Source organism: Ovis aries, chromosome 7 (assembly GCF_016772045.2).
Source record: "Ovis aries strain OAR_USU_Benz2616 breed Rambouillet chromosome 7, ARS-UI_Ramb_v3.0, whole genome shotgun sequence".
Lineage (NCBI taxonomy): Eukaryota > Metazoa > Chordata > Mammalia > Artiodactyla > Bovidae > Ovis > Ovis aries.
Genome location: NC_056060.1, coordinates 88,015,522 through 88,042,054, shown reverse-complemented (window position 1 = coordinate 88,042,054; position 26,533 = coordinate 88,015,522). Strand labels below are relative to the sequence as shown.

Here is a 26,533-nt window from a genome sequence, read left to right as displayed (position 1 = left end):
ATTGGATTAAAGCTTTGCTGAGCAAGACCCTGCCCACCAGAGCAAGACTCAGTTTTTTCCAGCCCTTCCCATCAAGAAGTTTACACAAGGCTTTTAGCATCATCCATCAGAGGGCAAACAGAAGAAGCAAGAAGAAGCAGTCTTATACTGGCTAAAACAAAAATCATATCACAGAAAGTTAATCATGGTGAAAAAGTAGAAAGTTATGTCCCAGATGACAGGACAAGATAAAAACCCCAGAAAAACACCTACATGAAGTGGAGATAGGTAACCTTCCAGAAAAAGAATTCAGAATAATGATAGTGAAGATGATCCAGAAGCTGGGAAAAAGAATGGAGGCGAAGATTGGGAAGGTGCAAGAAATGTTTACCAAAAACCTAGAACAACTAAAGAACAAACAAACAGAGATGAATAATACACTATCAGGAAGCAACAGCAGAATAACTGAGGCAGAAGAACAGATAAATTACCTGGAGGACAGAATGGTGGAAATCACTGTTGCAGAACCGAATATAGGAAAAGAACGAAAAGAAATAAAGACAGCCTAAGAGACCTCTGGGACAACATTAAATGCACCAACATTCACATTGAAGAGGTCCAAGAAGGAAAAGAGAGAGAGAAAGGACCTGAGAAAATGTTTGAAGAGATAATAGCTGACAGCTTCTCAGTGATGGGAAAGGAAATAGTCAACCAAGTACAGGAACCACAGAAAGTTCCAAGCAGGATAAACCCAAGGAGGAACACACCGAGACACATAGTAATCAAACTGACCAAAATTAAAGACAGAGATAAAATATTAAAAGCAACAGAGAAAAATGACAAATAACATACAAGGGAACTCTCTCATCAGGTTATCAGCTGATTTCTCAACAGAAATTCTACAAGTCAGAAGGGAATGGCATGATATATTCAAAGTGATGGAAGGGAAGAACCTACAACCAAGAATACTGTACCCAGCAAGACTCTCCCTCAGATTTGATGGAGAAATCAAAAGTTTTTCAGGGAAGCAAGTTAAGAGAACCTTCAGCACCACCAAACCAATTTTACAGCAAATGCTAAAGGAACTTCTCTAGGCAGGAAACACAAGAGAAGGAAAAGACCTACAGAAGGTAAACCGAGAACAACTGAGAAAACGGTAATAGGACCATACATATTGATAATTACTTTAAATGTAAATGGATTAAATGCACCAAGCAAAAGACATAGACTGGCTGGTGGATGGAAAATGTGCATGTATGCACTTCCATTTACCACATCATTCTGCTTGACCTCCTCAAATTGTATGTGATTATTTTATATTGTTAAGTTAACCATGTTCCCAGTATGGCTTGCAATTGTAATTATCTTTTATTTTTTTGTCTGGTTATTGACTGTGAAAACTGATAAACATCTTTTATTCTTGTGATTATGTAACTATTACTCACTTAATACTATTGTATCATGAACGGTCTACAGAAAAATAACAGCACTTTATATCACCAAAACTAGGATCTAATAGAAAAACCTGTAATCCCTTTTTAAAATCCAGAAGCATATCAGAATTATCTTGAAATTTTTTGTAAAATACAAATGCTCGAGGGAAGGGGAAAAATGTATACCTATGGCTAATTCATGTTGATGTTTGGCAGAAACCAACAAAATTCTGTAAAGCAAATATCCTTCAGCTAAAAAAATAAATAAAATTCTCCCAATAATGAAAAAATAAAACAACAAATGCTAAGGTATTGGTTTTTTCTCCAAAGCTCCAGGTATGTTTCTAATGAGCAGTCATGTTTAAATCAAGTGGACTATATGATTATCTTTTACTTTTATTCCCTAGTATGTTTCATGTTTTCTATTTTATATGCAGTCCTTCTATTTCATTTAGTTTATGTTCTCCAATTTCCCCATTTCTTCTTTTTTTTGATGTATTTCCTAAAGCATTTATCAAGTGTAGTAGAAAAGCTTTACTACACATATGTACATATGTATGATATATATTTCAGAAAACATTAATTTTTGCTTAACTAAAAAAATTAACATTTTGATTCTACTTGTTTGATTTAGCATAAATAGAATGCTAGATTTCTAATTAAAAAATAGATATGAAACAAGCAACAAAGGTTTACTGCATAGGGAATTATAGTCAATATCTTGTAATAATCTAGGATGGAAATAATTTCAAAAATAATATATGTGTATTTGTATAACTGAATAACTTTGCTGTGCACCTGAAACATCGTTAAGTCAACTATACTTCAATAAAATACATACATTTTAGAAAAAACAAATTGCAGTTTCAGAGTGTGAATTTTAAATCATTATACTAGGCTCAAACACATCTTTATTAATCAAAGTAGGCACTATTACAATCAATACATTTTTGCCAATGAGAAATAAGTTTGTTTATTCCTGTAGCATAAAAATCCATGCTTCAGGATTTTATGAACTCTTAGAAAGCATTTTCTGCCTCCTGCTGGTTATGGAAGCATTTTCCCTGCAAAAAGTTGTCCAGATACTTGAAGAAGTGGTAATCAGTTGGCGAAAGGTCAGGTAAACATAGAGGATGAGGCAAAATTTTTGTAGCCCCATTTGTTCAACATCCGAAGCACTGGTTGTGCGATGTACAATTGGGCATTGTCATGGAGAACTGGGCCCTTTCTGGCTGGCTGACCGATGCTGGCTGTAGGCACTGCAGTTTTGGGTGCATCTCATACATACTTCTCAGATGTAACGGTTTTGCTAGGATTCAGAAAAGTGTGGTGGGTCAGACTGCTGGCAGACTAGCAAACAGCGACCATGACCTTTTTTGGGTGCAAGTTTGGCTTTGGGAAGTGCTTTGGAGCTTCTTTTTGGTCAAGCCACTGATTCGGTCATTTCAGGTGATGTATAAAATCCACTTTTTGTTGAAATCTGATCGAAAAATGGTTCATTGTTGCATAGAATAAGAGAGGATGGCACTTCAAAATAGCAATTTTTTTTAAATTTGTGGTCAGCTCATGATGCACCCACTTATCAAGCTTTTTCACCTTTCCAATCTGCTTCAAATGCTGAATGACCACAGAATGGTAGACACTGAATTCTTCAGCAATTTATCATGTTGTTATAAAAGAATCAGCTTCAGTGATCCTCTTAACTGGTCACTGTCAACTGCTGATGGCCGGCCACTGTGCTCCTCACCTTCAAGGCTCTCATCTCCTTTGCAAAACTTCTTGAACCACCACGGCACTGCACGTCCGTTAGCAGTTCCTGGACCAAGAGTGTTGTCGATATTGCAAGTTGTCTCTGCTGCTTTATGACCCAATTTGAACCCAAATAAGAAAACTGCTCAAACTTGCTTTTTGCCTAACATCATTTCCCTAACGTAAAATAAACAGCAAGTAATGAGTCATTAGTAAAAGAACGTAAAAGAAATGCACATTAAAATGTTGTATAACATAACCACATTTATTAAAGAGTATTCCAATATCAAAGAGCAAAGTTCAATAATGCAAAACCATATTTACTTTTGCACCAACTTAAATAAATGTCCATTCACAGATGAATGGATAAAGAAGAGCCGGTACATATACACAATGGAATATTACTCAGCCTCTAAAAAGAATGCCATTTGCAACAACTTGGACGGACCTGGAGATTATCATACTAAGTGAAATGAGAGCAACAAAGACAAATATCATATGATGTAGTTGATCTGCAAAATATTTTTTTTAATGATACAAATGAACTCATTTACAAAACAGAAACAGACTCACAGACTTAGAGAAGGAACTTACTGTTACCAGGGGTGAAGGGTGTGGGGTGGGCAGGGACAGACTGGGACTTTAGGATGATTATGTAATCATTGTTATACTTAAAACAGATTAACCAACAAGGACCTACCATATAGCATGGGGAACTCTGCTCAATATTCTGTAATAAGCTAAATGGGAAAAGAATTTGAAAAAGAATAGATACATGTAGGTGTGTAACTGAACTGCTTTGCTATACACTTGAAACTAATACAACATTGTTAATCAATTATACTCTTAATATAAAATAAAAAATTTTAAAAGCATCAATGGATTAAAAAAGTGACAGGGACACATTGGTTGATGAATTACATTTTGCATGGGGGCCTCCTTTCTCTAATACATGTATTTACTCACTGAAAGGGGGTAAAAAATGAACTAAAAAAGAGACAGCCTTTTAGTGATCTTAAGAAATCCAAGAGTCTATTCATTAATCTATCAATTAAAACTTTCAAGTCATGGACCTGAAGTATCCCCGGTACACCAAGGTACTTGTTTTCTTAGATGAATGAATCAGAGAAGTGACAACTTCACTGCAGTGCTGATATAAGTAAACCTAGCCTCCTAACCCAGAAAGTACTGCAAACTGCAAGGAACAAGGACTAGTATCCCTGCTCTGCCCTTCATTCACCTTTACCCCTCTACTCAGGATAAGGGAAGACATTGCCAAGCTGATGACATTTAAGAATCACAGAGTTTTATAATTGAATGGGCCCTGGGAGAGCATGAAACCCAATTGCCTCATTTTATTTTTTCAGAACAAGGAAGCCAGAGGATCCAAGTAAGAATCTCAAAGTCACAGATCTAAATAAAGGGCCCAGGTGTTCCTAGGGAAATGGGGCAGGGCCTCAATGGTACTGAAACAAGGGAAAGCAACAAGCATGTTTATATTTGACCTTGGAGACCAGGTTTTCTTCTGTTTCCACATCAGTGAGTCAGTCTCAGCAGACCCCAATAGATCCAGAGCTGTTTTTAAAGTACCATATCATGTTGGACCTATTGTGCTTTCTAATTGTTATCTCATTCTTTCCTATGATTATTCCTGGATCATTGCCCTTGGTGGATTGATAACAATTTGCAGATTACTCCTCCAACCCCTCCATTAGACTGTGAGCTCATGAAGAACTAAAACCAGGTCTTCTACAAACTTTTATCCTCACATCTTAGCTTACTAAGCCTGGTAGAGACAAAAGGTATGGAATCACCGCATGAAAGTGAAATGACTGAAAGTCGCTCAGACGTGTCCAGCTCTTTGCAACCCCATGGACTACACAGTCCACAGAATTCTCCAGGCCAGAATACTGGAGTGGGTAGCCTTTCCCTTCTCCAGGGGATCTTCCCAACTCAGGGATCAAGCCCAGGTCTCCCGCATTGCAGGCAGATTATTTACCAGCTGAGCCACAAGGAAAGCCCAAGAATATTGGAGGGAGTAGCCTATCCCTTCTCCAGCAGAGCTTCCCTACCCAGGAATCAAAAACCGGGGTCTCCTGCATTGCAGGCAGATTCTTTACCAACTGAGCTGTCAGGGAAGTCCTAACTACATGAATGTTGTAGTTAATTCCAAAGAAGTATCACAGCTTCATTTCCTACAACTTGAGGGACCAAAAGCCAATGGAACTAAAGTTACTTAATAATGTGTTGAATATTTAAACATTTTAACAATCTCACTTCAATACTCTAAGGAAGGCACGAAACAAATTTGAGTTTTTCATAACATATGACATGCTATCCAGTTTTCCAAAGAAGAGATCAACGCAGGTTGACTTAGGATTACGGTAGTAGAGAGGGAGAGAAGTGGACGGATGTACGATGAGTTTAGATGAGGAGATGAAAGGAACTTGCTGAGACGGAATGAGATGGGAAAAGACAAAACCAAGGGATAAGGCCAAGGCGAGTGGTGATGCCATTTTCTGAGAAGGGAAAAACTACAAGGAAATCAAGCAGTCTAAGTCAGGGAGGAGGAACTTAAGATTTCTATTTTTCAATGTTAAGATTAAGATAGCTATCAGATATCCCAATGAAAACATCAAGAAGACAACTGGACATAGAAATCTGCAGTTCCAGAGAGAGTTCTAGGCTAGAGAACTTATTTGGGAATTACCGACACGTAGATAACCATAGCAACAGATGAGGATACAAAGGGCAATGTACAGACCAGGAGGAGACCCAGGATAGGGAACTGGGACCCTCCCTCCAATACTTACTAACCCTGTGGTATGTGTGTAACACAGTGCTGAAAACTGTGGCAAACAAAAATACCCAAAGTGCTGTTTTTCCTTCAATGACCTTATAACACAACCTCTTTCAGGTATAAGAAAAGAAAAGCCTAGTCAATGTAATGGAAAGTACAGAGAGTTAGGAGTCAGGAATCACGAACTTTAACCATTCTACAGCTGTCCCAAGTTAAAGTAACTAACTTCTCAGGGTTTCCAATTCCTCATTCACAGAAATAAGGATTAGCTGAATTTGCCAGCTCTACTATTTCCCGATGTCCTGATTTCCATGTGGCATCCAAGTGACACACTCCAGGCCCCTCGCAAGGCAGGGTACCACTCGTTGCTGCTCCAGAAGTGCACAGAAGCCATCAGAGGGGATGGCTGAAAGTGAAGTCCCCAAGCAACTGCTGCCTGCAAGCTTTTCCTGTTGGAACAGGGTCATCTGACAGAATTCAAAATATCTGCATTCTTGGTTTTCAGTTGGAGTTTACGTTAGATCACTGGAATCCCGGGGACCAGTAAGAAGAGCAGATTTACCCTCTCTATCACATTTTCTTGATTCTACAAATTAATATTCTCAAAGGTATCCAATTTTCATGACCCTAGGAGGTATTTTATCAGATAGAAGTAGTCCAGGTAGGTGGCCTTATGGGTCAGGGTACCCCAGGCTTAACCATGAAAGGGCACCAAGAAAGCAGTTCAGTAAGATCCCTTACTTACACAGTAGGTGATTGTTTATATCTATGCTAGGTGGTTGCCCACCTGGACAGAGCTGACTGGTAGAACAGACAGATGAACTAAACTGAGCCAATCAGGTTCTTTTTGAAAAATGTCAATTCGCATGAAAAACTCCAGATACTGTAGGTCAAGAGAGACACATCACTTCAATTGCAGCACCTTGGGCTCCCCCGAGCTGCTCTGCTTCTTTTTCAAGACATAGATTGTGAGGTCATCATTTGATCAATAACTCTCTAGGCAATCACGTATGACAAACCTAGACAGCATATTAAAAAGCAAAAGCATTACTTTTCCAACAAAGGCCCATATAGTCAAAGCTACAGTATGTAGTCAGGTATGAATGTCAGAGTTGGACAATAAAGAAGGCTGAGCACTGAAGAACTGATGCTTTTGAACGGTGGTGTTGGAGAAGACTCTTGACCATCCCTTGGACTTCAAGGAGATCCAACCAGTCAATTCTAAAGGAAATCAGTTCTGAATATTTCTTGGAAGGACTGATGCTGAAGCTCCAATATTTTGGCCACCTAATATAAAGAGCTGACTCATAAGAAAAGACCCTGATGCTGGGAAAGAGTGAAGGCAGGAGGAGAAGGGGACAATAGAGGAAGAGATGACTGGATGGCATCACTGGCTCAATGGACATGAGTCTGAGCAAGCTCCAGGAGCTGTGATGGACAGGGAAGCCTGGTGTGCCGCAGTCCATGGGATCGCAGAGTCAGACACGACTGAACGACTGAACAACAAATCATGTGGTAAGTCTCATTCCTTGACTCTGTTAGCCACTGTCAGTTCTGAAGCCTGCAACCAAGAGAACCTTATCTAGTAAGTATCAGTCTCCCCATTTTACAGACAAGGAAACTGACTTGGGAAAAAAAAGAAATATGTTGTATACTTCCTAGCTATTGAGAGAACCAACTTTAGGAAGCAAGTCCATCTGACTCTAAAATTCATGCTATTAACCACTAGGTCATCCCAAGTCTAAGTACTGGAGTGCAGGTTATTTTTGTCATAGAAATGAGCTTGTGCTGAGCCCTGTTTTATTTCTTGCTAAATAAATGATGGCATGCATTCAGAAAAAGCCATCTAGGGAAGGGGATAGAATCTGCAGCAGCCTCAAACTAAAGTTTGATGGTCCACAAATAAACCCACAACCTTGCCTACGGACACTTGGTCCCCACTAATTAAACTATGGTTTGGCTACACTGACAAGGAGAAGATGCCTATGTTGTCCCACGTCAACTGATCATCCTACAATAGGCAAGATAGAATATTTCCTCTGTATAGTAGGACTTTTAAAATGGCAAGGAGTCTTCCAGCAGATGCACTTCAATCAAACAAATAGGCATTAAATAGCTACAGCAGGAAGGCCTTAGCTTTTTAGGTCATGGACAGGTCTCCCACAACACTATGATTAACAAAAAAGAAACCAGAACAGCCACAGTTGAACAACTGGGATGGGTGAATCTATCTGCATCTCCTTAGAATAGTAGCAGATCCTGGTAAAAAAGAAAATCTAAATGCAACCGGAAGCCAATTGTTATATGTCAGGTTTAGAGTTGCTGGTCCTCATATGTAGCAGAAGTACTCTCGGGGTCACAAAGAGTTGGACACGACTGTGTGACTAACACTTCCAGGTACTCATATAGTTCCTAGTTCCCTTGTCCTTATTCCCTTGTCTCTGGCTGACAACTTTAACCTGGGAGTTGTATCCAAGATGGGTGCGCTTGTTCACTTTGCTTGGGTTCCTGGCCATTTGGCGTCTTCCCAGAGCCATTCCTAGCTCTGCTTTTTCTCTGGATACTGGTTTTCAGCATCTTGCCTATGCTTTCTCCGTTTTATGTAGACAAGTGCCTCTTTCAGCCACCATTTCTGTTGTGTGGCCAATGGCACCAGGGGACCGACACTACTATGAAGCCCAAATATAGAACAGAGTTGGGGTTAGATGGGACACACTGACTCAGGGATTGTCTTAGTCTTCTCAAATTTGGTACAAATGAATTTCAGGCTTAGTACTGCTTCTAGGGAAAAAAAATTAGAAAACTGTAAATGGAATGAACACACTGATGGTGTTATGGTGGGTGGGGTAGCACTCCTTGCCAACGAGGATGACGGTCTTGCATAAGGGATGTTAACACTCACCCTTTACCACTCTTCAGAAGTGCCTGTAATGGATCTTGAGGGTCACAGACAGAGAGAGGCCACAGTTTTGTTATTAAAAGGAGATTTAAAAAATCCAAGTAACCTCAGTTCCCCCTTTCGCAACCACTCACCCATATAGGCGTGGCCTCTCCCATCTGTCTGCCCTCCCGATCCCCTAAGACATCAGGCCTGATATCTGCCACACATTAGCACGCTCCCCACCTTTCCCTCTCCCCAAAGACTATACACCCCGTGATCAAAATAAAGGCCTATGTCAGTTTCTTTTTCCCCTTCATTCCCAGCCTCTAACACAGTGCCTGGAGCGAATTCAGATTTCAACAAACGTCTGCCGCACGTATGAAAAAATGAACAAAAGAGACTCAAAGCATCTCCGCTGATGAATCAGTTTCAATAAAGAAAAACAATGTCACAGGGAAACTATTTTCTTTGCCAGCAAAGTAGAGTCCCATCATTTTTACACTCCACTAACTCATTCTGAACACGGTGTCAGGAACAATACAGGACCAGAAGACAATTAGCCGGGGAACAAAACAACCAGTGGACCCGTCTGGGGTTTGAGCGACGTATAGATCAAATGTCTTTAATTTGCTAGCTCCTTCTCATTTGGCCACAATGGATGATTTTTGGCTGCACTGTACCAGGAATAATTGTCCCTCATATATCCCCAATCAGCTGCCGTTTAATGACTAGTCAAAAGTGACAACATAAAAGGTGCAATGACTTTCATTGTATTTGGCAAACCTTGGACCAGCCTCCTCTGATTTGCCCGTGGAAAGGTGATCCTGGGGACACCCTGCACAGCTGTCTCCAGTCACTGCTGCTTGTCTTCAGTAATCACAAGGCCCTTGAGTTGGAAAGGGATGTCTGATGGGACCTTGGGTTCTTACACTACCTTCCTTGATGGTGTACCATCCACAATTTCCTGACTTCTATCCAAATGGTCTCATGTATCACAGTGGTCAAATGACCTTTCTGTCTCCCCAAACCAGCAACTGAGATCATCTACCCTAAACAAGAGATTTGGAAAGCATTCAGGAGCTCGACAGACTGGCCAGCCAAATGAGGCCCACTTCTGTTCCAGGTGGCAGCCTCCTCATCTCAGCTCATGTTCTGGGGTCGCTGCTCTGAAAATTCAGTGAATCTGAATTTAACTTCTATGAGCCTCAAGAAAGCTCCTTTTCCTTTATTCCAATATCCTATGTTCTCTTTTTCAGTCCAGCTGTAGGGAAGGTTTGCAGTTCTCTTGAAACGCACTTTAGCTAGCTATATGGTTGACCTCAAAAAATGAGTCCTTGAAAACCCTTGCCTGGTTACCCAAGCCTGTTCCAGGATCCCTTCTCATCACCAGACTTCTGAAACCTGAACAAGTCTGGCCACTCATATACTTAAGAGATGAGGCCCTGTATGTCGCAAATCAGGAAAGTCTTCCTTAAATTTCCATGTTCTCCTAGTGGTCCAGCCCATGCTGCTGTCCTTCATCATCTATACAAGAACTAAACATCTATGCTTCCTGTATAGATGTCTCAACACCTCAGCTAAATAAATGATAAGCTTCTGGAGGCAGAAGCTATGTCTACTCCAAACACAGTATTCTCGAAGCTCTAGAGAGCTATGCCCTCAGCAAAAATTTGTTAACTGTCTAAAGTATCCTTTCATATAAAATCAAGGTAGACAATTCATAGACAGTCAGCTAAATTGTGTGTCATTGGCATGTAAAAGAATTAACCAAGCTGCAATCTGGACATGGCTTATAGACTGGCATCTCTGTACCTTGATGTTATCTCTTTGCTTACCTTTATCTCTGCCTTGTACCCAAACTGTAAATTCAGTGCAAATGTAAGAAGTTAAAGTGGTAGATGGTCTCTTCTAAAGGGTCAGCCCCCACTGTTTGTTCCCCAACATTTCAGCCGCCTCTCACACCCTTCCCCCCACCCTCACTCCCCCCTCCATTCAGTTATCAACTTTGTTTGGTTCCCCAACTGTGCCATGGTCTCTTACCTCTTGGCACACAACGTCCTTCCAATCTAAGACACATGGTTTTCTCCCACCTTGTTGCCAAGCTACCTATTACTCATATTTCAAGTCTCAACCTACATACTTCTTTCTGCAGAAGCTTTCTATGAATCCCTACAGTATGTTGGATCCCCCTGAAAAGGAATCCCAAGCTTTTCTGTACTTTCATGATAATGATGTCGATGGCAATCATTATAACCATAACAATCACTGACATTGACTATACGTTTTCCATAGTGCAGGAATCTGTTGACTCATTTAATCCTGATTAATAGTAGGTAGGAGGCTTCCCTTGTGGCTCAGCTGGTAAAAAATCCGCCTGCAATGTGGGAGACCTAGATTTGATCCCTGGGTTGGGAAGATCTCCTGGAGAAGGGAAGGGGCAACCCACTCCAGTATTCTGGCCTGGAGAATTCACGGACTGTATAGTTCGTGGGGTCACAAGGAGTCGGACACGACTGAGTGACTTTCACTTCACTTCACTTAGCAGGTAACAAAAGTGAAAGTGAAAGTCACTCAGTCATGTCGGACTCTTAGTCCATAGAATTCTCCAGGCCAGAACACTGAAGGAGGCATCCTTTCCCTTCTCCAGGAGATCTTCCCAACCCAGGGGTCAAACCCAGGTCTCCCACATTGCAGGCAGATTCTTTACCAGCTGAACTACAAGGGAAGCCCAAGAATACTGGAGTGGGTAGCCTATCCCTCCTCCAGGGTATCTTCCTGACCCAGGAATCAAACTGGGGATCTCTGGCATTGCAGACGGATTCTTTACCAACTGAGCTATGAGGGAAGGAACCTGATTATCTCCATTTTAAAGAAGAGGAAATCAAGTCTCAATGATATTATCTTGAGTTCATATCACTCTATAAAGGCCACGTTTCTCATCCAGTCTTACCCCAGAATTCATGTTCTCAACCAACACACCATTGCCTCATAAAACTCAACATGTAAGTGATTATTTAACAACTAACTATTCCACTAGGCAGCAAGTTCCAAAGAACAGGGCTGGGGCTATTTTTAGCCTAATCTGAGAGTTAGCCCAGAGAAAGCACCCAAAAAGCATGAGTTCAAGGAACAAATGAAACAGCCAGTTGGTGAGCCCACCCAGAATCCCCAAAGAAAAAGCATTGGCCTTCTCAAAGAGAAGATGTCAAACATTCCATCCAAAAAGCATCATGACCTAGCTCCTATTTATGCTAGTTTCCCTCTTAACAATCCAATCCTAGCCAAATCGAACCAAACATCCAGACCTAGAAAGGGTGTCATCTGGAAAGCAGTGAACCTAAGAAAATTCTCCCCCAGAAACACACAAGCACAGGGAGGTTCAAAGGAAGTGTCCGCGATAGCAAAGGAAGCCCGGGCACGTCTCCCCACTCTCAACCCAGCGCATCACCACGGGACTCACCCCGCTCGCAGGTCCGTCCCCAGTAGCCAGTGCCCGTGCAGTCGCAGATGAAGCGGTTCCAGCCATCCTTGCACACGGCGTTGTTCTTGCAGGGGTAGCTGTCACACTGCTTGGCGCTCATCCGCGAGCAGGAGGACTTGACGCCCGCGGCGTTCTGCATCTCCGCCAGCTGCCGGATGTTCTTGCTGCGCCCGTCGATGAACAGGTCGCGGATGCAGCCCACATAGCCGTAGTTGAGCATGGCGGTCCAGAGCTCGGTGGGGAGGATGAGGCCAGCGCGGTTCTCTGGCAGCCCGCCCAGGTACATGTCCCCCTCCAGGTCGAGGATCTCGCTCTCCCCGCTGGCGGTGAACGGCGTGCGCCTGCTGTTCACTGATATGGTACCTGGGATGGGAGGATGGAGACAAAGAGTGAGCTCACAGCCCTCCTGGCATCCCAGGTGAGCCTCCCAGTTGATGAACCGAATGAAAGGAACCTAGCGGGTGAAATGGGAGACCAGTGTGGCCCGGCCAGGAGAGTACCCTGTGAGCGGGGAGTGAAAGGCCACAAGATGGTAAAAAAGGACAAAGCAGGTCATTTGGTTCTGGTCCCTGGCAGCTAAGACAGCTGAGCCCAGAGGAAGACCCAGGACAATCCCAGTGGCCAGTACCTAAAATACTTTTTTTTTTTTCTACCTAAAAGTCTTGGCTGAAAGGTTGCATGCCATATAGATTGACAGCAGCACCATCCCTTCCTGTGTTTAAATCCTAGCTCTGCCACATACTAGCCAGATAAACCTGAAGAACTGACTTCAGTTTTCTGGTCCTCAATTTCCTCATCTGTAAAATGGGAAAGGAACTGACCCACCTCACAGGTTGCCGTGATGGCTGCGTGCATGCATGCTAAGCTGCTTCAGTCACGTCCAACTTTGCAACCCTATGGACTGCAGGCGGATGAGCTCATATATGCAAGGTGCTTTTTACTCTGTACCTAGGACAGAGTCTATAAGTCCCGCCTGAGTCTTCACCACTGGCTCACCATTGCCAGAAGGATGGAACCTGCTTGTCTATCTCTCTCTGCTCTCTCTCCATGCGCTGATATCCTTTGTACTTGTCTTAGGTACCAGTCCAGCCAGTATGTATTTTCAACACTTGTTGCTTTTGATAAATTTTAACTGGAACATGTTTCTTCACGCGTTCACTTAACAAGTATGTATCGGAACCTGTTCTATCTCTAGTATAATTCTAGGCACAGACACGAATTTGACAGCCATGTCCCTGCTCTCATGAAGCTGATGTTCCAGAGTAAAGGAAGAGAAAATAAACAAGTCACCAAATAAACAAAAGAGACGGACAAATGGCAATTGGGAGGAAGGCAGATAAATGGGTGCAGCAGCCCCAGCAGACGGGTTCTGCTTTCAAGTGGACGGTTGGTAAAGGCTTCTCTAAGCAGGTGACAGGTAAGCTGAAACCAGAATGCTGAGAAGGATCCAGGCATGCCAAGTCCAGGGGGAAGAGAAACGTGTCTGGCACCGGGAATGGTACTTACAGAGGCCCTGGGGTAGGCAGGAGTGTGGCTAGAGTCAAGGTTGCCAGAGGACGTCAACAAGAGATGAGATCAGAGCTGGACTGGTCACATGAGCTCACAGATGCAACCCTGAGCCTGACTTGGAACTTGGGAACTGGGGTTCCAGTCTTAAATGCCCTTCTAACCCTGCACCAATCCCTGAACCCAGTTACAGATCAATTTCCTAACTGAAAAATCAAACATATCTGAACATCATGCCAAAACTTTCAAAACTTTAGTCTTCTCAAAGTCCTTTATTGGTACCAGGATAACAAGGCCATCCATCAGCCAGCTTTCCCTCATCTGCGTCTCAATTCCCTCGGCTATGACAGAGGACAGCATGAAGGGCCTGGGAGATCAAATGAGATCAAGAAAGTGAAGCACACTCTAAATTGCAAAGGACACCCAGCGGCAGAAAGCAGATAGAGCACGAGGGGCCACTGGGGAGCTCAGTTAGGCCCACTCTCCCAACTCTCCCCTGCAAATTTTCTCCTGGATAAACCAGCTTTCCCTTTTTGCTTTTAAATCTTAAAAAAAAAAAAAAAAAAACACACACACACAAAAAAAAAACCCTACATAACAATAAGACTGTCCTGGCCACCATTTTTAGTACTTTCTGTGCTTTTCTGGACTCAAGCTTCAGAATAATCTTGTGGCTGACGTTCGTATTTCCCCTATTTTACAAATGAAGAAAGGGACTCAAGCCTCATCATCTTCTCTCTCGCACAGTTTGCCTTCTTTACTCACTACACTCCACCGAAATAATCTGATCACCAGCAACAAGGAGCTTCTATTGCCAAGTGAAGAATAGCACCTGGAACCAATTTAAATAGTGGAGCCTTAAACAATCCATCCTGAGCAAAATCCTTCTCTAAGTGTGTGACCACAACTGTTTTGAGAGTCAGTCTTCCATTTGGGGAATGAAAATAAAAGGTTCCCAAGATCACCTCTCAGTCATATTCTTCAGGATGAGCAGCAGGCACCACAGTTAGATACAGTTAACTTTTTATAAGGATTCCCAGAAGCCTCAGTGATAAAGAATCTACCAGCCAGTGCAGGAGACACAAGAGATGCAGGTTTGATCCCTGGGTCAGAAATATCCTCTGGAGTAGGAAATGGCAACCCACTTCAGTATTCTTGCCTAAAAAATCCCATGGACAGAAGAGACTGGCAGGCTAAGTCCACAGGGTGGCAGAAATGTCAGAGAAGACTTAAGGGACTAAAAAACAAAGACAAAATGTTTTTATAACTATTCATTTTAATATCAGTTCAGTTCAGTCACTCAGTCATGTCTGACTCTTTGCGACCCCATGAATCATAGCACGCCAGGCCTCATTTTAATATAGGTCTGTTCAAACTAGGGCACAGTTCCACTCATCTCACATGCTAGCAATGTAATGCTCAAAATTCTCCAAGCCAGTCTTCTTCAAGTGAACCAAGAACTTCCAGATGTTCAAGCTGGATTTAGAAAAGGCAGAGGAACCAGAAATCAAATTGCCAACATCCGTTGGATCATCAAAAAATCAAGAGAGCTCCAGAAAAAACATTTGCTTTCTTGACTATGCCAAAGCCTTTGACTGTGTGGATCACAATAAACTGTGGGAAATTTCGAAAGAGATAGGAATACCAGACCACCTGACCTGCCTCTTGAGAGATCTGTATGCAGTTCAAGAAGCAACACATAGAACTGGACATGGAAAAATAGACTGGTTCCAAATAGGAAAAGGAATACATCAAGGCTGTATATTCTCACCCTGCTTATTTAACTTATATGCAGAGTACATCATGAGAAACACTGGGCTGGAGGAAGCACAAGCTGGAATCAAGATTGCCGGGAGAAATATCAATAACCTCAGATATGCAGATGACACCACCCTTATGGCAGAAAGTGAAGAGGAACTAAAGAGCCTCTTGATGAAAGTGAAAGAGGAAAGTGAAAAAGTTGGCTTAAAGCTCAACACTCAGGAAACTAAGATCATGGCATCTAGTCCCATCACTTCATGGCAAATAAATGGGGAAACAATGGAAACAGTGGCTGACTTTATATTCTTGGGCTCCAAAATCACTGCAGATGGTGACTGCAGCCATGAAACTAAAACACACTTGCTTCTTGGAAGGAAAGTTATGACCAACCTAAATAGCATATTAAAAAGCAGAGACATTACTTTACCAACAAAGGTTCATCCAGTTAAAGCTACAGTTTTTCCAGTAGTCATATATGGATATGAGAGTTGGACCATAAAGAAAGTTGAGCACCTAAGAATTAATGCTTTTGAACTGTGGTATTGAGGAAGACTCTTGAGAGTCCAAGGGACTGCAAAGAGATCAAACCAGTCAATCCTAAAGTAAATCAACCCTAAATATTCATTGGAAGGACTAATGCTGAAGCTTCAATATGCTGACCACCTGATGCAAAGAACTGACTCATTGGAAAAGACCTTGATGCTGAGAAAGATTGAAGGCAGGAGGAGAAGAGGATGGCAGAGGATGAGATGGTTGGATGGCATCACTGACTCAATGGACATGAGATTGAGTAAGCTCCAGGAACTGGTGATGGACAGGGAAGCCTGACATGCTGCAGTCGATGGGGTTGCAAAGAGTTGAACTGACTGAGTGACTAAACTGAACTGATAAGAACGACATTCCAGAAAATACTCTCAGGAAGAAATGAAGTTCTTCATTTCTTAAAAAAGCCTTCTGAAATTTCTTCAAATCTAAACTTGTTTAAAGAACGATAGACCCAAGCGTAAATATTAATGTGCTCCCCAGGAAATGCGTTAAGAGCCTTTTTTTTTTTTTCCCAATTGTAGTATTCCCCATCTCCACAGCATGTAAAGGACAGGAGTGTCTCTGATACTGTATTTCTTCCATGGTAAGTTGTTTAAAAAATGAGTTTCTATCAGGTTTAAATATTTTAAAATAATTTATTGACAAGAATATATTGTAATACAAAAAATAATCTAAAAAGTAATATGATAATTTGTGTTCTTAGTGAAATACTTTGATTATAAAAAATTACTTATGAGAGCTAAATTACACTGTATAAATGTCACTTTTAAAACTTGTAAGTTTGACATAACATCTAAGACCCATTTTTGTGTCTCTAAGACTATTTTGTGTCCCTTTTGAATTTTTAAACTTCTAATTAACATTGATTATGAAAGTATTTCTGAATAAAAATAAATCTACATTTAAAAAACTTATTAAAATGTTCTTATGCTGCTTATACATGAAAATTATTTTTTTGTTGTTTAGTCACTAAGTCATGTCCACTCCTTGCAACCCCATGGACTGCAGCATGCAGGCTTCCAGGTCCTTCACTATATCCCAGAGTCTGCTCAAGGTCATGTCTGTTGAGTTAGTGATTCCATGCAACCATCTCATCCTCTATCACCTCCTTGCTTACTCAGTAAATTTTTATGGGCTTTAATCAAATTTATCAGTGTGTGTTGTATTCAGCAGCTAAGTCACGTCCACTCTGCCACCCCATAGACTGCAGCATACCAGGCTTCCTGTTCTTCACTATCTCCTGGAGTTTGCTCAAATTCATGTCCGTTGAGTTGGTGATGCCATCCAGCCATCTCATCTTCTGTCACCCCTTTGTTTACTCAGTAAACTTTTATAGGTCTTGATCAAATTTATCAGTATGTCAAAGTATTAACCAATGCCGTAGTGAAAGTGAAGTCGCTCAGTCATGTCCGACTCTTTGCGACCCCATGAACTGTAGCCCACCAGGCTCCTCTGTCCATGGGATTCTCCAGGAAAGAATACTGGAGTGGGTTGCCATTTCCTTCTCCAAACCAATGCCATAGCACCCAAGTATAAAATTAAAGTGTTTTGTAATCAAAACTTGTTTGTCAAAATGGGTCTGATGGTTCTAACCAGACAAAATAACACCCTACTTGAAAAAGCAATTAGTGTTGAGAATAAACAGAAATAGATATGTGGCAATTTTACATGTTCTAACCTCCCTGTGACTCAGATAGGTGACATTTAAGCTGTGCCAAGGTCTAGATTAGTCAATCATGAAAGCCATCGACCATGACCCGTCCGAAAACCCAATGTGCACCGTCTTAAAAACTAGCAGGAGTGTTTCCTTTATAATTCCCAGATAGCTTTCTCGCTCAGCCCCAGCCGACATTTACGGATAAACTTTGAAAGATTTGGCCTCAGAAGAAATTAAATTTGTGTGTTTTCTGCTTAAAAAGAACAAAATGCTCATTCTTGCCCAACAAGCACATTTCATTTGAAGTCTCTTGGTTCCGATCAAATTTCAGGCACTCAATAAGGCAGCCTTCTTGGCAATAAACCATCCAGGTCTGCAGTCTGCCACCCGTCTGCCCTTTGCATGGAACCTAAGCGGCTCCTCCTAAGGGCAACATTGCTCATCTCTGCCATCCCTCCAGCTCTGGGAGGATGCGGAAGAGCCATCCACGCATGCCTGGCCATTCCTGGCTACAGCCTGTTAGGGGAACCTACTGCTTTCTATTATTGGCCAAATGCACCCAGAAACAAAGTGTTCAAAAGGAAGGCATTTTTGTGTTCACCAGGAGAGAAAAACCTTCAAAATATGGCAAACAGAGCCAAGACATTTCTTGAGTATGATACTACCTAAATGGAAAATCAGGAAATAAATGCAAAATTCAGATGCTCTAATTACTACTCTGGGTGAAATGTCCTTTCTGATGGCATAGGATGTGACCTTCATCACCACATGTCCACAGAAAGCAGGCAGACTGTCCAGGCATTCCAAAGCCTCAGCTTCTCTGTTTGTGTTTCCCCATTCCCATCCTTTGTTACTATTCTAGAGTGGCTATGTACTGCCTGGGGCTAGCTTGTTTGATCCACGGCTGCAGAAACAAAGCCATTTGAAGCAAATGCAGAAGGTTATGAAGACGAAGGGAGAGTTAGTGAGGTCTGAGCGAACAGTGAAATATAGGCTTTCACACCAAAGCAAGGCTTTAAATTGAACATGACTTCAGGAAAAATCAATTTGTCTTTTCCTTTCTTGTCATAATTTTCCCCTGCAATATGACTCTTGACAATTATTGAAGGGTGAATCGTTGCATAAACCCTTGCACAGTGTGGCTTATTCTACAAGAGTAATCACATAGAGCAGCATCTGTGATGTCACAGTTGGTTTCTATGGTGATAAGAAAAAGGAGAATAAGAAGAGAAGGGGGAAAAAACCCATCACACCAATGACATGACAGTCACTTTGGTAGCAGTGAGAATGCTCCTTGTAAAACCATTCTCAGTCCCAGGGTCTCAGAGCTATCACTGAAACCATTGTGCAGTGAGTGACAAGGGAGATGAGAAGAATGTCAGCCTTTGATAAGCCACGTGTCTTGTTCAGTAACATCATCTTACAACAAGCATTAAGGAGAATAGCAGAAGAATCAGCAAGTACAAACACTAAAAAAAAAACCTATAAGGAAGGGGAAGTTTGCATACACCCTGCCTCTTCCTACCTGATCTGCCGTCTCGCTGAATATCCACGTGGTACCATTCCCCATCGTTGGCTTTCTTCTGTGTGGCTTTCACTTTAATGGTGCCTGAGCCCATGTCAAGCAGCAGGTACAGGTTGCCATCGAGGAGTTCCACAGCAAAGAAGTCCACCTTGGTGTTCTTCTGGCTCCGAGCATCCTTCCTCTCTTGGGGCTTGCCGTGAGTGAAGAGGATCAGGCCGTTGGGCTCAGTGGTGCGAAAGTCAAAGGAGATAGAGCCCATGCGTTTGGTGTTCCACTTGGGCAAGCTGATGTAAGCCTCTGGGGTCTCAAAGTTGATGGGGTCCAGTGTGGCCACATTCTCACACTTGAATACCACTTCGCCGTAGATCTTCATCTTGGTGTCCCCAATCCTGGCCAAGCGAGACAGCTCCAGACGGATGTCGTTATTCTTATAAACAACCTGTCAAAAGTCAAACAAGTGCCATATGAATCAATCTTGCAAGCTGCAACCACCAATCGCTCACTGGGAACTCAGGGAAAAGGCCTGAGAAGAAGCTTCAGGACACAAGAGTCTGAAATAATATGAGAAACAGGAGCCACAGCACTTTAAAAGCAGCTGCACAAACCTCTGAGGTGCGCACAAGCCGGGAAGAAGCCCCTGTATCTCCGCTGTGTTCCTTTTGTCTGTTTCCTTCTGGCTGATTTTTTGCAGCATCAGAAAGTTACACAACGCAAGCAGAAATCAAGAGAGACTGAGTTGCACAGACACAAATACTTCCAGAGATATTTACTGCAGTGTCCTCAGTAAAAGACCAGAAACAACCTAAATGACCATCAGTGACAGACTGGCCCATCCGTATAATGGACTATGAGGCAGCCCTCAAAAACAAAGCAGCGCTCCCAGTTCTGATGGGGATTTTCTGAGTAATATTGCTAAGTGAATCAGCGAGGAACAGAACCATGTGAATTATGCTATCATTATGCAAAGCGGGTGTGTGTGTCAGGAAGTGTGCATTTTATGTATATATGTTTGCAAATGCATTAAACATTTTTGGAAGGAAACACAAGAAACTATAAAATGGTCATTTGTAGAATTAATATTCAGGAGTGGAGACAGACTTACTTTTCAATATATCTTGTTGTACAGTTTTTTTTTTAATATATAAGATGACTGAGTGTTAAGCATTGGGAGGGAAGATCTGTATTTTTCTCCACATTGCATGTATCCTCTATATACACAAAGTAAGAGAATGAAACACCCTAAAACATTTTTTTAAATTATGACTTTCCAAACCTCATATAATCAGTGTAGAAGTAGGGATTAATCTTTTTCCCCAAATTAGAATTTTAGAGGTTTTGTTGTTGTTAAAACTGAATTTTGATGCAGGGCCCTCAGATAGGTCTTGGTCCTTTGATCTCTAGGCAATGTCACATCCATACCATAACAATAAACAGGGGAAAACAGAGGGCAAAGGGGCTAGCATCTGAGTATTGATTATGTAGACCACTTTAATATCTCCTTCACATTGTCTTATTCAAATTCTAAACCAAGACCTCCATTTAGGTTCCAGTCCTACATCCACTACTTCCAAGCTGTGTGAACTTCAAAGTTATTTAATGTCCTCTGGTTTGCCTCCTCCTTTGACAATGGGAATATAGGAATAGACTGTTTCTTAAGGATGGAATGAGTTACTACATGGGAAGCGCTTAGAAAGGACACGGAGGATGGGAACAAATTTCTCAGCTATTTTGAGTGTGGCTGTTAACTCACTTGGTCCTTTCTGCAGCCCTGAGAAAGTTGTCTTATCTCCATTTTCAGTAAAATAACGAGACTTAAGTGCTAAACTCTTACAACTCATCTCAGTGATAAAAAGTTAATTGGGTGAGTCATTCCAGTATATATCATTTAATCCCCAACATCTAGCTGTAGAATTGCTTCTCCTCTATCTCCCAACATGAGGAGAGAATCAAGCAAAGATGTATGCCTTTTCACATTGATTGACAACAAAGAATTGAAAAGGTCTCTCCTACCATACGACCTTCGCCATGGGTGAAATCATAGTCAGTAACACTGAGAACAGGAACAATACTAATATTTACTGAGCACCTCCTACCAGGCTCTGTACTCAGGATCTGAAGTCTAGCACCCCATCAGATCCTGACAACACCCATTTGAGGTACCTACCATCATTCTCCCATTTCACAGATGCAGAAACGGACGTGGCCAGTAGTTAAGGAACCAGCCCATGGTCACACAGCCAGTTAGGTGCCAGAGTAGGACCTGAACCCAGGGAGTCAGCTCCAGAGTCCATGTGCTTTGCCACCTACGGACATTCAGCACAAGGCTGTACCACCAGCACCCATGAGCTCATCTGTAATAACACGCTGGAAATCACGCATGTGCAACTTCCCAGTTCAAAAGCTAAATTTCTTAATTCTAGCGGACTGACCATGTGCAAAAGGAAAAAAAAAAACGCAAGATTCTTAGGCAATCACTCAAGTGAGTGAGAAAAGAAATGAAAAATGTTTAATGGCTAGCAGCTTCTCCTTTCTAATCCCCATGAAACAACATGTGAGAGCTCTCTGTCATAACCTAACTTCAGCTTTCTTTGCATTTGGGTTAAATGCCTATGACCAAAGTTCTTGTAAAGGTTAATTATTAACGTAGAACAATAGGGGATCCCACAGGGACAGACTGAGGCTCAGCTCCATTGAACAATAAATGGAAAAAGAACTCAAACATCTCTACAGGAGGCAGAAGGATAAAATGAAAAGGGCCTTTTAAAAGAATGCAGCATCCTATGAAGAGGAACTCTTCTGTGAGAAGGGTATGGAACCAACACTGGGACAGACAGTGAATAACTAGAATGCAGATTTCTACAGACACAGACAAGAGAATCCCAGCTGGGAACTGGCCAGACAAAGACTTCTCTCAAAAGCTCTTTGGAAATGAACTCTCTAGCTACTCCATGGCCCTGAAATTACTTGTCTATTTATTTGCAGTTTCCACACCTTTCCCAATGACAGCTGAGTAACCTCTCTGAGTCCCATTGTATTTATTTCCAAAGGCAGGAGACTCAATAGCTGTTTCAGAACTGTTGCCCTTTCCTTCCAGCCCCAGAGCAATTATCAAGATTAAATGGGATATTATACCTGGTAGAACATAGAGAATCCTAAATGGTACACAAACCTAGGAACACAATAGTACACCATGTTTTCCAGCAGTACTGGGGTACTATTAAAAACTGGCAGGGGCCTGAACTGATGTTCTTCTGAGGATCTCCTACCAATAAGAAAGGGACAGGACAGCACCTTGTAGCCCAGTGATATTCAATTAAGAAGCTCCATGGTTGGCATCTTCACCTCTCCACCCCAACCCCTGCCAACCTGCCCACTGCAAGACCATGGCATGGCCATGCACAACTGTAGCAGCACCTTGGGGAAGGCATGATGGCAAGAAACGCCAGTGCACTCCCTTACAAGGCAAATTAGTATAGTTGCTATTGTTCAGTAGTGTCTGACTCTCTGTGACCCCATGGACTGCAGCACACCAGACTTCCCTGTCCTCCACTATCGCCAGATGTTTGCTCAAGTTCTACTGAATCAGTGATGCTATCCAACCATCTCATCCTCTGCCACCCTCTTCTTCTCCTGCCTTCAATGTTTCCCAGAACCAGGGTCTTTTCCAATGAGCTGGCTCTTCGCATCAGGTGGCCAAAGTATTAGAGCTTGAGCTTTAGCATCAGTCCTTCCAATGAATATTCAGGACTGATTTCCTTTAGCATTGACTGATTTCATCTCCTTGCAGTCCAAGGGACTCTAAAGAGTCTTCTCCAGCACCACAATTTGAAAGCATTAATTTGGTATAATATTTTCTGTAAATTCAGACTTTCATCTAAATGAAAAGCCCTGCCTGATGACCGAACTAGGAAAAGATGTGGCAATGAGCACCTTGGTTGACAACTAGCCCCAAGGAGCAATGAGAGACAAAGCGGAAACATCTCCCAATGGGAGATGCCACACAGCCTGGGATGACAGAGGCAGAGTGCCAAAGAGTGACAACTCCAACCTCAGGTTTATAAAAGCTGCTGTTTGGACTTACAGCTTGTCCAGTTGTCAAGTCCTAAGGATCTCTCAAACCAGCCCCTCGCCTACTCCAGCAGGGCCAAACTCTGTCCACCACCATTTCTCCTCTGGATTTCTGCAACGGCCTTCTAACAGAACCCCCTGCTCCTTCCCCTCATGTTCTCCACAGTTCCACAGTGAATTTTCCAAAGCCATTATATCTGATCAGGCATTCATTTGGTTAATAACCCTCAGTGCAGACAAGGATGATCTGTCCCTGTTTCTCTCCCAACTTGTTTCCCTTTCTTTCCCCCTATCCTTTCATTCTCTAATCCAGACAACTTAAGGCTCTTTGATTATTTTAACGATCCTCTTCTCTCCCCTGTGTCTGTCTGTATCTGTGTGTGTGTGTGAGTCGCTCACTAGTATCTGACTTTTTGCAACCTCATGGACTGTAGCCCTCCAGGCTCCTCTGTTCCTGGGATTCTCCAGGCAAGAATACTGGAGTGGGTTGCCATTCCCTTCTCGAGGGGATCTTCAGAATCCAGGGATCCAACCCGGATCTCCTGCATTGCAGGCAGATTCTTAACCATCTGAGCCATTTGTTCCCTACTTAACACTTTCCTTGCTATGATCTACATCCGGTACACACTCCTGGTCCTCTGATCTCAGCTGAGATGCTGCTTTCTTGAGGAATGCTTTCTTGCACGATGCGCCTCATAATTCTGACAATCTTGTGGATGTTTTCCTTCTGCATACTACCTTCTATTCTTTGATCACGTGTAAGTATGTTTGTACAATTTTGAATCCTTTTAAAAGTGTTTTGATTTTGAATTATCAAATAAGATGTGCTTAGGACTCCTTATATATCAGAGGGTAGACAGAATGACAACCATAATCACAGAAAACTAACCAAACTGATCACAAGGACCACAGCCTTGTCTAATTCAATGAAACTCTGAGCCATGCCATGTGGGGCCACCCAAGATGGATGGGTCATGGTGGAGAGTTCTGACAAAACATTAGCCCCTGGAGAAGGGATTGGCAAACCACTTCAGTATTCTTCCCTTTAGAACCCCATGAACAATATGAAAAGGCAAAAAGATAGGATACTGAAAGAGGAACTCCCCCGGTCGGTAGGTGCCCAATATGCTACAGGAGATCAGTGGAGAAATAACTCCAGAAAGAATGAAGAGACAAAGCCTAAGTAAAAACAACGCCCAGTTGTGGGTGTGACTGATAATGAAAGTAAAGTCCGATGTTGTAAAGAACAGTATTACATAGAACATGGAATGTTAGGTCTATGAATCAAGGTAAATGAGAAGTAGTCAAATAGGAGATGGCAAGAGTGAACATTGACATTTCAGAAATCAATGAATTAAAATGGACTGGAATGGGTGAATTTATTTCAGATGACCATTATATCTGCTAGTGTGGGCAATAATCCTATAGAAAAAATGGAGTGGCCATCATAGCCAACAAAATGCAGTACTTGGGGGCAATCTCAAAATTGACAGAATGATCTCTATTCGTTTCCAAGGCAAACCATTCAACATCACCGTAATCCAAGTCTGTGCCAGAACCACTAATGTCAAAGAAGCTGAAGTTGAAGAGTTCTATGATGATCTATCAGACCCTCTAGAACTAACATCAAAAAGATGTCTTTTTCATCATACAGGACTGGAATGCAAAAGAAGTCAAAAGGAGTAACAGGCAAGTTTAGCCTTTGAGTACAAAATAAAGCAGGACAAAGACTAACAGAGTTTTGCCAAGAGAACACACAGGTCATAGTAAACACCTCCTTCCAACAACACAAGAGACAACTCTACATATGGACATCACCAGATAGTCAACACCAAAATTAGATTGATTATGTTCTTTGCAGCCAAAGATGGAGAAGCTCTATACAGTCGGCAAAACCAAGACTGGGAGCTGACTGTGGTTCAGATCATGAACTCCTTATTGCCAAATTCAGAGTTAACTTGAGGAAAATAGGGAAAACCACTAGATCATTCAGGTATGACCTAAATCAAATTCCTTATGATTATACAGTGGAGGTGAGAAACAGATTTAAGAGACTAGATCTGATAGAGTGCCTGAGGAACTATGGATGGAGGTTCGTGATATTGTACAAGAGGCAGTGATCAGAACCATCCCCAAGGGGAATAAAAATGCAAAAAGCAAAATGGTTGTCTGAGGAGTCCTGACAAATAGCTGTGAAAAGAAGAGAAGTGAAAACGCATGTAAGAATTAAAGATATTAAAATTTAAAAAAATAAAGCTATAGAAACAGGAAAAAAAAAAAAAAAGCAAAGGAGAAAAGGAAAGATACACCCATTTGAATGCAGAGTTCCGAAGAATAGCAGGGAGAGATAAGAAAGCCCTCCTCAGTGATCAATGCAAAGAAATAGAGGAAAACAATAGGATGAGAAAGACTAGAGATCTCTTCAAGAAAATTAGAGACACCAAGGGAACATTTTATGCAAAGATGGGCTCAATAAAGGACAGAAATGGTATGGACCTAACAAAAGCAGAAGATATTGAGAAGAGGTGGCAAGAACACACAGAAGAACTATACAAAAAAGATCTTCATGACCCACATAACCGCAATGGTGTGATCACTCACCTAGAGTCAGACATACTGGAATGCAAAATCAAGTGGGCCTTAGGAAGCATCATTACGAACAAAGCTAGTGGATGTGATGGAATTCCGGTTGAACTATTTGAAATCCTAAAAGATGATGCTGTGAAAGTGCCACATTCAATATGCCAGCAAATTTGGAAAGCTCAGCAGTGGCTACAAGACTGGAAAAAGTCAGTTTTCATTTCAATCCCAAAGAAAAGGCAATGCCAAAGAATGTTCAAACTACCACACACCTGCATTCATCTCACAGGCTAATGAAGTAATGCTCAAAGTTCTTCAAGTGAGGCTTCAACAGTACGTGAACTAAGAATTTCCAGATGGTCAAGCTGGATTTACAAAAGGCAGAGGAACCAGAGATCAAATTGCCAACATTCCTTGGATCATAGAAAAAGCAAGAGAATTCCAGAAAAACATCTATTTCTGCTTCATTGACTATTTCAAAGCCTTTGTGTGGATCACAACAATATGTGGAAAATTCTTAAAGAGATGGAAATGCCAGACCACCTCACCTGCCTCCTGAGAAACATG

General features: G+C 42.0%; 1 protein-coding gene across 15 annotated transcripts in view; it reads right to left on the bottom strand.

The window, feature by feature from the left end:
• NRXN3 (neurexin 3) overlaps positions 1-26,533 on the bottom strand; it is a 1,842,793-nt gene that overhangs the window by 1,248,168 nt on the left and 568,092 nt on the right. For all 15 annotated transcript variants that reach the window (XR_009601311.1, XR_006060480.1, XM_060418434.1 and 12 more), the window contains 2 exons: positions 19,319-19,757; positions 12,303-12,686 (listed from right to left, as the gene is read on the bottom strand). Coding sequence is in view for 13 of the 15 variants with exons in the window: in XM_060418434.1 (XP_060274417.1) it covers positions 12,303-12,686; positions 19,319-19,757 (823 nt within the window). In the remaining 2 variants the exon portion in view is untranslated. The remainder of the gene's footprint in view (positions 1-12,302; positions 12,687-19,318; positions 19,758-26,533) is intronic.